A 9,528-nucleotide genomic window follows, 5' to 3' on the forward strand; every position below is an offset into this window, starting at 1 on the left:
AACCTTAAGGTCAGCGGTTCGAAACTACCAGCCGCTCCATGGGAGAAAGATGAGGCTTTCTACTCCCGTAAAGATTTACACCGTCGGAAACCCTGTATAGGGTCACTATGGGTCGGAACCGACTCGACGGCACTTAACAACAACAACATGATAGAATTAAATATAATAAATAACTGTGGCAATTCATTTTAATATATTAAGTAACTCTTTCTCAATACTAAACTATTATACTTGTTTTACTATTTGGACAAGAATTTCAAGTATCAGTAAAATTAAAGTGTTATATTCAGTTGCTTGATCCTAATAAATGCTTTGAGGTATATATTCAGCAATTAGACAAAAACATTGTTATTGTTGTTGTTCTTCTTAGGTGCTGTCAGATCACTTCTGACTCACATAAACTTTATGTACAGCAGAATGAAACACTGCCCAGTCCTGAGTCACCATCATAATCCTTGCTATGTTGGAGCTCATTATTGAAGCTACTATATCAACCATTTCATTAAAAGTCTTCCTCTTTTTCTTCATTCCTCTACTTTGCAGAGCATTATGTCTTTCTCAGTACAGATTGCACCTCAATGTAAGGAAAACAAAAGTCCTCACAACTGGACCAACAAGTAACATCATGATAATTGGAGAAAAAATTGAAGTTGTCAAAGACTTCAATTTGATTGGATCCATATCAACTCTTATGGATACAGCAGTCAAGAAATCAAATGGTGTATTGCCTTAGACAAGTCTGCTGCACAAGACCTCTTTTAAAGTATTCAAGAGCAAAGATATCATTTTGAAGAGTAAGGTGTGCTTGACCCAAGCCATGGTATTTTCAGTATCCTCATATGCATGTGAAAGTTGGACAATGAATGGAAGAATTGATGCATTTCTGTTATGATATTAGAGGATATTGAAGGTACTATGGATTGCCAAAAGAATAAACAGGTCTGTTTTGGAAGAAGTATAACTGGAGTGCTCCTTGGAAGCCAGGATGGATAGACTTCACTGCTCATACTTCAAATATGTTAACAGGAGGGACTGTATATGTATCTACATATACAGTGGAATGGCTTTGTATAGTCAACAAAATACAGGTCAATATATTTCTGGTACTCCTTACTTTCAGGCAAGATCCATGTGGCAACACCAGTGATATCCCTCATTCCAAATACTTTTCAGAATCCAGCTTCAATTCCTGGAAATTCCCTGTTAATGTACCGCTGCAACCATTTTGAATTATCTTCATCAAATTTTACTTATACTTGATATTAATAATACTGTTCTACAATGTCTGCATTATGTTAGATCACCTTTCTTTAGAATGTGCATAAACATGGATCTCTTCCAGTCAGTTGGCTGGGCTGCTATCTTCCAAATTTTTGGCCTAATTGAGTGCTTCCAGGATTACATCACCTTACTGAAACATCTCAATGGGTATTCCATCAATTTTCCTGGTTTTTTTTTTTTTTTTTTACTAATGTCTTCAGTGCTCCTTGGATTTCTTTCTTCCATGTTATCCATTCTTAATCATATGCTACCTGCTGAAAAGACTGAACAATGATCAGTTCTTTTTGGTCCAGTGACTCCACATTATCCTTCAATCTTCTTTTAATGCTTCCTGTGTTCTTCAATAATTTGTCCATGGACTCATGCAATAATTCAATTTGAGGCTTGAATTTTTTTCTTTAGTTCTTTCATCCTGAGTAAGATGAAGCATGTTCTTCTCTTTTGGTTTTCTAACTCCAGGTCTTTGCACATTTCATTGTAGTACTTTGTTTTCTCAAACTCCTGTTTGAAATCTTCTGTTTAGTTATTTTACTTCATTTCTTGCATTCACTTTAGCTACTCTACATTCAAGAGCAAGATTCAGAATCACTTTTGACCTAAGTTTCATCTTTTCTTTTATCCTTGCCTTTTTTAATGACCTTTTGATTTCTTGGTTTATAATATCCTTGTCATTCCATAACTTGTCTGGTGTTATGTAATTAGTTCATAAGGTTACCACTGGGCATTTTTTCCAGAAGTTTATCACCAGGTTCTTCCTTCTAATCTGTCTTAGTCTGGAAGCTCCATTCATACCTGTCTACAAGGGTAAAAGTTGGTATTTGAAATACCAGCACTATAGCTTCAAGTATCAGCAACAGTCATAAAATACCAATCAGATAAACTATATTAAATAAAATGATTAATGATGGAAAAATGTATACCTTCATAAAATAATAATCAGATAAACTATATCTCCTGTGTCATTTTATGAAAAATGAATAACATATTAACTTAAACTTAATAACTATGTTTTCATTTTATTTATATGAGATAGACAATATCTTAGCAGTGTATGCTTACATTAAAATATATATTTCCTTTTTTCCAAAAGCTAACAACCTCCATCAACAAAACAAATTATTTCTCAGGACCTTTTAAATATTGTCAAACTTAATGTTGCACATGTATATATGATTATAATATATAATTATTAAGTGAAGTAGTTAGTATAAATGTACTATTGCATATATATATTGTTGTTGTTGTTATGTGCCGTGGAGTCATTTCCGACACATAGCGACCCTGTACAAGGTTTCCGAGGCTGTAAATCTTTACAGGAGCAGAAAGCCTCATCTTTCTCTCGTGGAACAGCTGGTAGTTTCGAACTGCTGACCTTGCGGTTCACAGCCTGATTCATAATCACTATGCTACCAGAGCTCCTTGTGTATATATATATATATATACATATATATAATTCAATTGTAGTCAAAACCATGTATTGTGAGTGAATTTCTTGCTCCCTCTGGGTATAAACTAAATAACTGTTGATTAATTGAGGTGATTTATATGGGAGCAAATAGTGAAAGTGGCCTGTAAGTCTTTGGGAATACATCAACTTTAATATTATTTTTAGTAATGTATTTAGTATTGTTAAAAATTTATTATCTTTAACAATCTGTGATAAATGTCAGCAATGTAGTCAACATTTCACTTGAGTGTTCTATTGGAACATATTAGTTTCATTTTGGGGGCATAAGATTTAATATGTCACCTCAAATTTGAATAATTTTTCCTAACACCACGTGTAGTATCAGTAACTCTTAATGAGATGACCTATCAAGGTTTTTGCCTAAGGTTATTTTATAGTTTAACATCTTCATTTATCTTCAATTTGATATTTTTACAGTTCATTTTATTTATTCTTGTGTCTTGCCTGATACTATTTTAAAGATGAATCCATATTTCAGATGTTGAAATCCATGGAATAGGTGGAGACAAAATGGAGAAATATTAGAGTGTGAAACAAGGATTACCATTCTTCATGTGTGAAAGGTCCTTTCAGATAAAGTATAAAATATAAAATACAGAATATAGAATAAAATATAAAATAGTGAGACTATAGAAACAAAAACACTTCCTGAAACGAAATACAATATCTCAGTTATGTAACTGGCAAAACTAGCACAATATTTTACTCAAACACATTTTCATTTCAAGACAAGTTTAATTAATCAGGCAAACAACACATCAGTAGTTTTATAACATCAGTGTTCAAATGAACTGAATTTAGAATGAAATTTTAAATAAGACGAGAACATGCCCATATACAACTAAATCTTACACTATATCATCTATTCAAACTTTAGGCTGACACATAGCAAAGAAAATACAAAAACATGATTGAAAGAAGTGCATTCATGTTGGTTTACATAACAGTCTGGTGTCAAATGAGAAAATATTGTAATACTAATTGATTGTTAGTAAATATTCTTTAAGTGGCATTTACCTTGGAGAGTTCTATATTTGAATGCCACGGGAAAGGGTGTAAGTAACAAATGTTATTTTAAATTTAGGATATTTTAAATTTAGATAGCACAAATGTTTATGTGTTCATCTACTACCTGAAAGATGATAAACTGAATTCACCCAGAAGCATATAATAAGACAGGCCAGCCTATCTGCTTCCAAAACAGCACTAGCCTTCATATCTCTATGGAGCAGTTCTACTCTGCAAATGTGGGGTCATCATGAGTCAGAATAGATTTGACAGCAAATAATAATATTTCCGTTCATAATTTTATTAAAAATGGACACAAATTTTAATGTATTATTTTATTTTGAAAAGTACAGCAGGTATCTCTTAGAGATTGTGTACCACAAAAACAAAACAAAACAACACAGCTTGAAACCCCAATCAGTGGAATTATACTTAGAAAATTGTAAACACCTTTCCAAATTGGTTATTTAAAGTGAATCCCTCACTCTCTGTGGTACAGTGAATTTACTTGATTTGACTCTTCCATTCATAGTCTTTGTAACTCCCACCAAATGATTTGATGGGACTATTAAAATAAGAAGGGTTGATGGCATTCTATTGCAGGTATTAGTCATTTTTGCCATTCTGCGGGGTTTTAAATGAAACATCTCAGAAGCAAGCACAGAGTATGTCAAGACCATCAAGAAAGAAGAGACATCATTGAGTAGAGAAGCAGTGTTGGCAAAAGCTGCAGCAGAGACAGTAGGCGCATAGGCACAGAGAGACAGGGTCCATGGAACAAGTACACATGAGTGCTTTCAGGCAGGAGGCTAGCTTGCAGAACTGGGTGCTCTTTTGACAATTATCAGTAGTGCTAAAGGAGTATGTAACATTCACCTGAGCAGGGCCAAGGCCAAGAGGCCACATGGTGAGATATTAAGGACCAGAGAGAGATGTGCCTGAGTTATAGCTGAAAGAAGACCCTCCTGAATAGATAACTGCCGTATCTTGATTTACTTCTGATCCTGAATTGTAACCTTGTCAATTTCCCTAGTAAACTCCATAATCATGAGTATTGTCTGGAAGTTCTGTGTGGCCAATGAAATGAATTATTGAGCACAGCAGAAAAGTAGAGTTCTGTGGAAGAGATGGTTGATATATCAATAAGATCAAGAAGGTTGGAAGACAAAGGCAAGTCTGATCTGCCTTATATGAATCAGTCTTGGGCTGATATGGAGGTTGATTTTCCTTCCCTGCATAGTCACAAGTCAGATAATGCCTTTTCTTCAAATTTGTAGCCCCTTTATTATTACTATTGTTAAGTACCATTGAGTGGTTTCCAACTAAGAGTAACATTATATAGTGTTTCTGAGGAACTGCTGGTAGGTTAACAGTCCAGTGCTTATTCTATAGCTCCACACCAGGACTCCTCAAACCTTAGTTTCTACTAATTTCTCCTTTATATTTCCTTACCCAACATTTGGCATTTCAGTCCAATTCTTTATAAACCTACACTTTTCTTTAATATTCTATTACATTGTGACTTACTAAACTCTTTTCATTCATTCTTCATACTCAAATGTACATCCTATATGTCCAGCTGTAATATTTGGAGAAGTCCTGGTGTGGTGCTGTGGGTTAATGTGCTGGACTTCAAAGTCGGTTTGAACCACAAGGTCTGCAGTTGAAGTTCACAAACTGCTCCTCAGAAACGCTATACAGAGTTGCTAAGGGTTGGAATCAACTCAATGATACTTAATAATAAGAACAAAACACAAGTGACTGTGTGATTTTTTACTAATACTGGTTCTTGTTAAGTGCCATCAAGTCAGTTAGGACTCATAGCAACCCTGTATAGGGTTTCTGAGGAGCAGTTGGTGGATTTGAACTGTTCACATAGAGGTTGGCTCCTCAGAACAAACTCGATGGCATTTAACAACAATCACCCATGGTCATTGAGTAAATTCTGACTATACCAACCCATACAGGATTTACCGTCTGTAAAGTTTGTAAATCTTTACAGAAGCTGAAAGCTTCATTTTTCTCCCCCAAATGACAGGTGGATTTGAATTCCCAACCTTGTGGTACACAGTCCAATGCTTATCATAATTACTATCATATTCAAATGTTTTATCATATACAGAGGATATTGTTGCTGTGAATTGCCGTAGAGTTGACTCTGACCCATAGCCACACTGTATAGGGTTTTCCGAGGAGCAGCTGGTGAGCTTGAATACATGAAAATAGATGCATACATACAGACATTCACTTGCATATCCTGCTTTGACAGTGAAATATGTCCACTCTTGGTAACTAATCTAGTAAAATTATTGAATAGCTTAAATAAAATACATTTATTTGTAGTTACCAAATAGATCTGTATCTTCAATGATTGCCATCTCGGTCTCTATTCCAGTAATGATTGTGCATGTGAAAGGAACTTGGAGAAGAATGCTAATTTCACCAAAAGACTCATTTTCTTTAAGTTTACCCATATAAATGAGTTTTCGAACTTTTTTCTGTAAAAGGTAAAAAAAGCAAAATTGTGTTTTATGCAACTACTTTATTATAATGAATAAATATTGTTGATATTGTCAGAAAATATTATTCATAAATCATTTTAGTTCCTAATATTTATAGTATTGAGTCCTGGTGTGGCACTGGGTGTTAATGCGCCAGAATGCAATGTCATTTGAACTACAAGGTTGGTGGTTCAAGCTCACAAGCCGCTCCTCAGAAACCCTATACAGGGACACTATGGGTTGGAACTGACTCGATGACACTTAACAAAAACAACAGCAACAATTTATAATATTAGTAATTTCAGGTCAATACAAGATGACAGACTAGATAGACAGACTACTCTGATCCTTTACAACAAAAATCTGAGAAGTCAAGTGAAAAGGATACAGATGACAATCCTGGAATCCAGAGGTTCAAAGGAAAGAATTAATAAACAGATAGAAAGCCAATTAGAAGAAGAGACAGACTGAAAAAGGCCAACAAGAAGGCCTTCAAATTGGTGAACTGCCAACTGGCCCATTGGGGCAGGAATGAGACAACCTGCTCCACTCACCCAGGACTGCACTAGCACCCACACTGGTGACTGGCATGCATCCCGGTGACCAGAGGTGACCTCCTACTCCATCCACTTGGCCAACTAGACAAAACCCTCCCCCTTTCCAGTGTCATAGCTCTTTATTATTTAAAAATTTTGCTTCTTACTTCCCACTCCCTCATTTATTTCTTCCTAATCCCCACTGTTGTTTTTTACTTATTTGATCCTACAAAATAGTATACTGACCACTTTGCCTCCCTGGTCAGCAGTGCTTGTGACCTTCATAGGAGGTAGTGTGAGGTCCTTAGGAGTAGGTATCATGCCCTGAACTACATATAGGGCCAGGAACACCCACACCCAGCCCTCAGTGTCCAACTACGCACACACCTGTGGAGAGCGTCATGCTCCCATATAACTGTGTTTGGCAGCTAGTGCTTGTGTCACTATTGCATCATTTTTGAATTTTGTTCTTTATTTTTCTTTGTATAAATTCTTCCCTTTTTCTTCTCCTTGTTTTTTTTCTTATATATATATTTTTTTCTCCTCCCTCCTACTTTGTTTTGTTCTTCCCACAAAGCAGATACTCCATACCCTAAACATCTTCGTTTTCATCAAAGCCAGCACCCATCCTTCCATAGTTGGCAAAGGGTGTTCCCTAGGAGTAAGCACTGTGTTTTTGCCACAGCATATCAGACAGCTAGCACTTGACCAAGTACTGTGTCACTTTATTTTCTTTCTACTTAATTCTTCCTTTATCCTCCACCCTCACCTTGTTATTATTTTCTTCTTTGCCCCCTCACCTATTTTTTTTTTTATTCTTTCTCTTTGATCCTGTAGCTTTTGTGCCATCCCACACCACCTACTCCGTCAATAGCGACACCTCTGAAAGCACGATCCTGGGGAGTGGGTATCCTATCCCCCACTGCCTCTATGATCAAAAACACTCTCCCATGCCCCTCTATAGTCATTGCAGCACAGTCCCACAAGTAAGCACCAAATTCCTGCTAAAGCCATGTTTACTCGATAATGCTTGTGCCAGAGCCCTTCACCATTTTTGGCCTTTTTTTCTTCTTCTTATTTTCATTCTTCTTAATTCTTTATTCTTCTAGCCCTTGTTTCTTGTATATATTTTGTTTTGATTTCCTTTTTCTTTTTCCCCATTACTCTCCCTGTCTCCTCCCCCACCATTCTCCTTTTCCCCCCATCAGTTGGAAAACATCAGGAAAACACACAGCAAAAAACTTTAGAACAATTCATGAAAACAAGACAAGAACAAATTGGCAATATAAAAAGAAAATTAGAAAACATAATAAAACAGTAAATATATATACCGAAGATTAATACTAGAATTTCAGAAATAGATGATGCATTGAAGGACAAAGAGTCTAACTGAATTAATGCAAAAATATTTAAAAACTGAAGACACCTAGTAGAACAAGCAGAAAAAAACAACAATAGAGGAAAGCCAAGAATTACATGGAACACCATTATTCTACATCATTGTGGTTATACTGGTACCTTGGGGTTTATCTGATGACTCAGCCTTCTTGGCTAAAGAGAGTAAGCATCTTTTAATATGTTTATTAGTAATTTCTATAAGATACAGTTTGATTAAAAAGGAAAGTGTGCCAATAAAAAGTGACTAAAACATTTGAACAGAAAGTTCACAAAAGAAAATAAATAAATACCCAGTAGTATATAAGAAATAAATACCCAGTAAGCTCCATCACCAACAACACAGAATAACAGACCAACAGTCTCAGGGTATGGTGCTAGAACTCCGAACCACATATAAAGGACTATTTAGAAGATTGGAAGGCTTAAAGTTAGGGGAATGTGTAGCAGAATCAAGAAATCCATTGCTTTCTAATTAAAGATGCTCAACTACTCCCAGAGTCACCATCTTGGGAAGGATCAGAACAGCCACGAACACCTGACAGAACTGTGGAGATACAGCTGTGGACATTGGTTTTTTTTTTTATCTGTTCATTGGTCTCTCACTGTCTTCGAACCTCCATTCTGGTGACTAGAGGGGATGCCTGAGTGAATGGACACCCCACCCCCATCTCTGGAGGGTTCTACTACGCATGTGCACAGATCTCCTAGGAATTTAAAGTGATAGTTTCTAATTAAAACCAAACAGCCACCACTCCTCTGTCAGTTTGCCGTACTGTGGCAGCTTGTGAGTTGCTGTAATTCTGGAAGCTATGACACCAGTATTTTAAAAACCAGCAGGGTCACCTATGGTGGACAGATTTCAGATGAGCTTTCTAGATAAAGACAGACTAGGAAGAAAGAGTGATGAACTATTTCTGAATATTTAGTTAATGAAAACCTTATGAATAGCAGAGAAACATTGTCAGATATAGTGTCAAAAACTGAGCCCCTCAGGTTGGAAGGCACTCAAAATGCGATTGGGGAAGATCTACCTCCTCAAAGCAGAGTTGACCATGACAACGTGAATGGAGTAAAGCTCCTGGGAGAAAAGCCCACGGGACCTATATTTGCTGATGGGGCACAACTCAAAATGAAGAGAAACAGCTGTAAACATCCACTGAAGATTGGAACATGGAATGTACGAGATAAACATCTGGGAAAATTGGAAGCTGTCAAAAATGAAATGGAACACATAAACATCAGTATCTTAGGTATTAGAGAACTGAAATGGACTGGTATTGGCCATTTTAAATCTGACAACCACATGGTTTACTATGCTGGGAATGATAAATTGAAG

At 36.1% G+C, this 9,528-nt stretch overlaps 1 protein-coding gene across 1 annotated transcript in view; it reads right to left on the minus strand.

Moving 5' to 3' along the window:
- The window catches only part of CNBD1 (cyclic nucleotide binding domain containing 1), a 683,582-nt gene that overhangs the window by 132,187 nt on the left and 541,867 nt on the right, over window positions 1-9,528 (minus strand). Inside the window, exon 10 of the mRNA XM_006859260.1 lies at window positions 6,105-6,255. Coding sequence (XP_006859322.1) covers window positions 6,105-6,255 — 151 coding nt within the window. The remainder of the gene's footprint in view (window positions 1-6,104; window positions 6,256-9,528) is intronic.

The sequence above is a fragment of the Chrysochloris asiatica genome, unplaced genomic scaffold, assembly GCF_000296735.1.
Source record: "Chrysochloris asiatica unplaced genomic scaffold, ChrAsi1.0 scaffold00031, whole genome shotgun sequence".
Lineage (NCBI taxonomy): Eukaryota > Metazoa > Chordata > Mammalia > Afrosoricida > Chrysochloridae > Chrysochloris > Chrysochloris asiatica.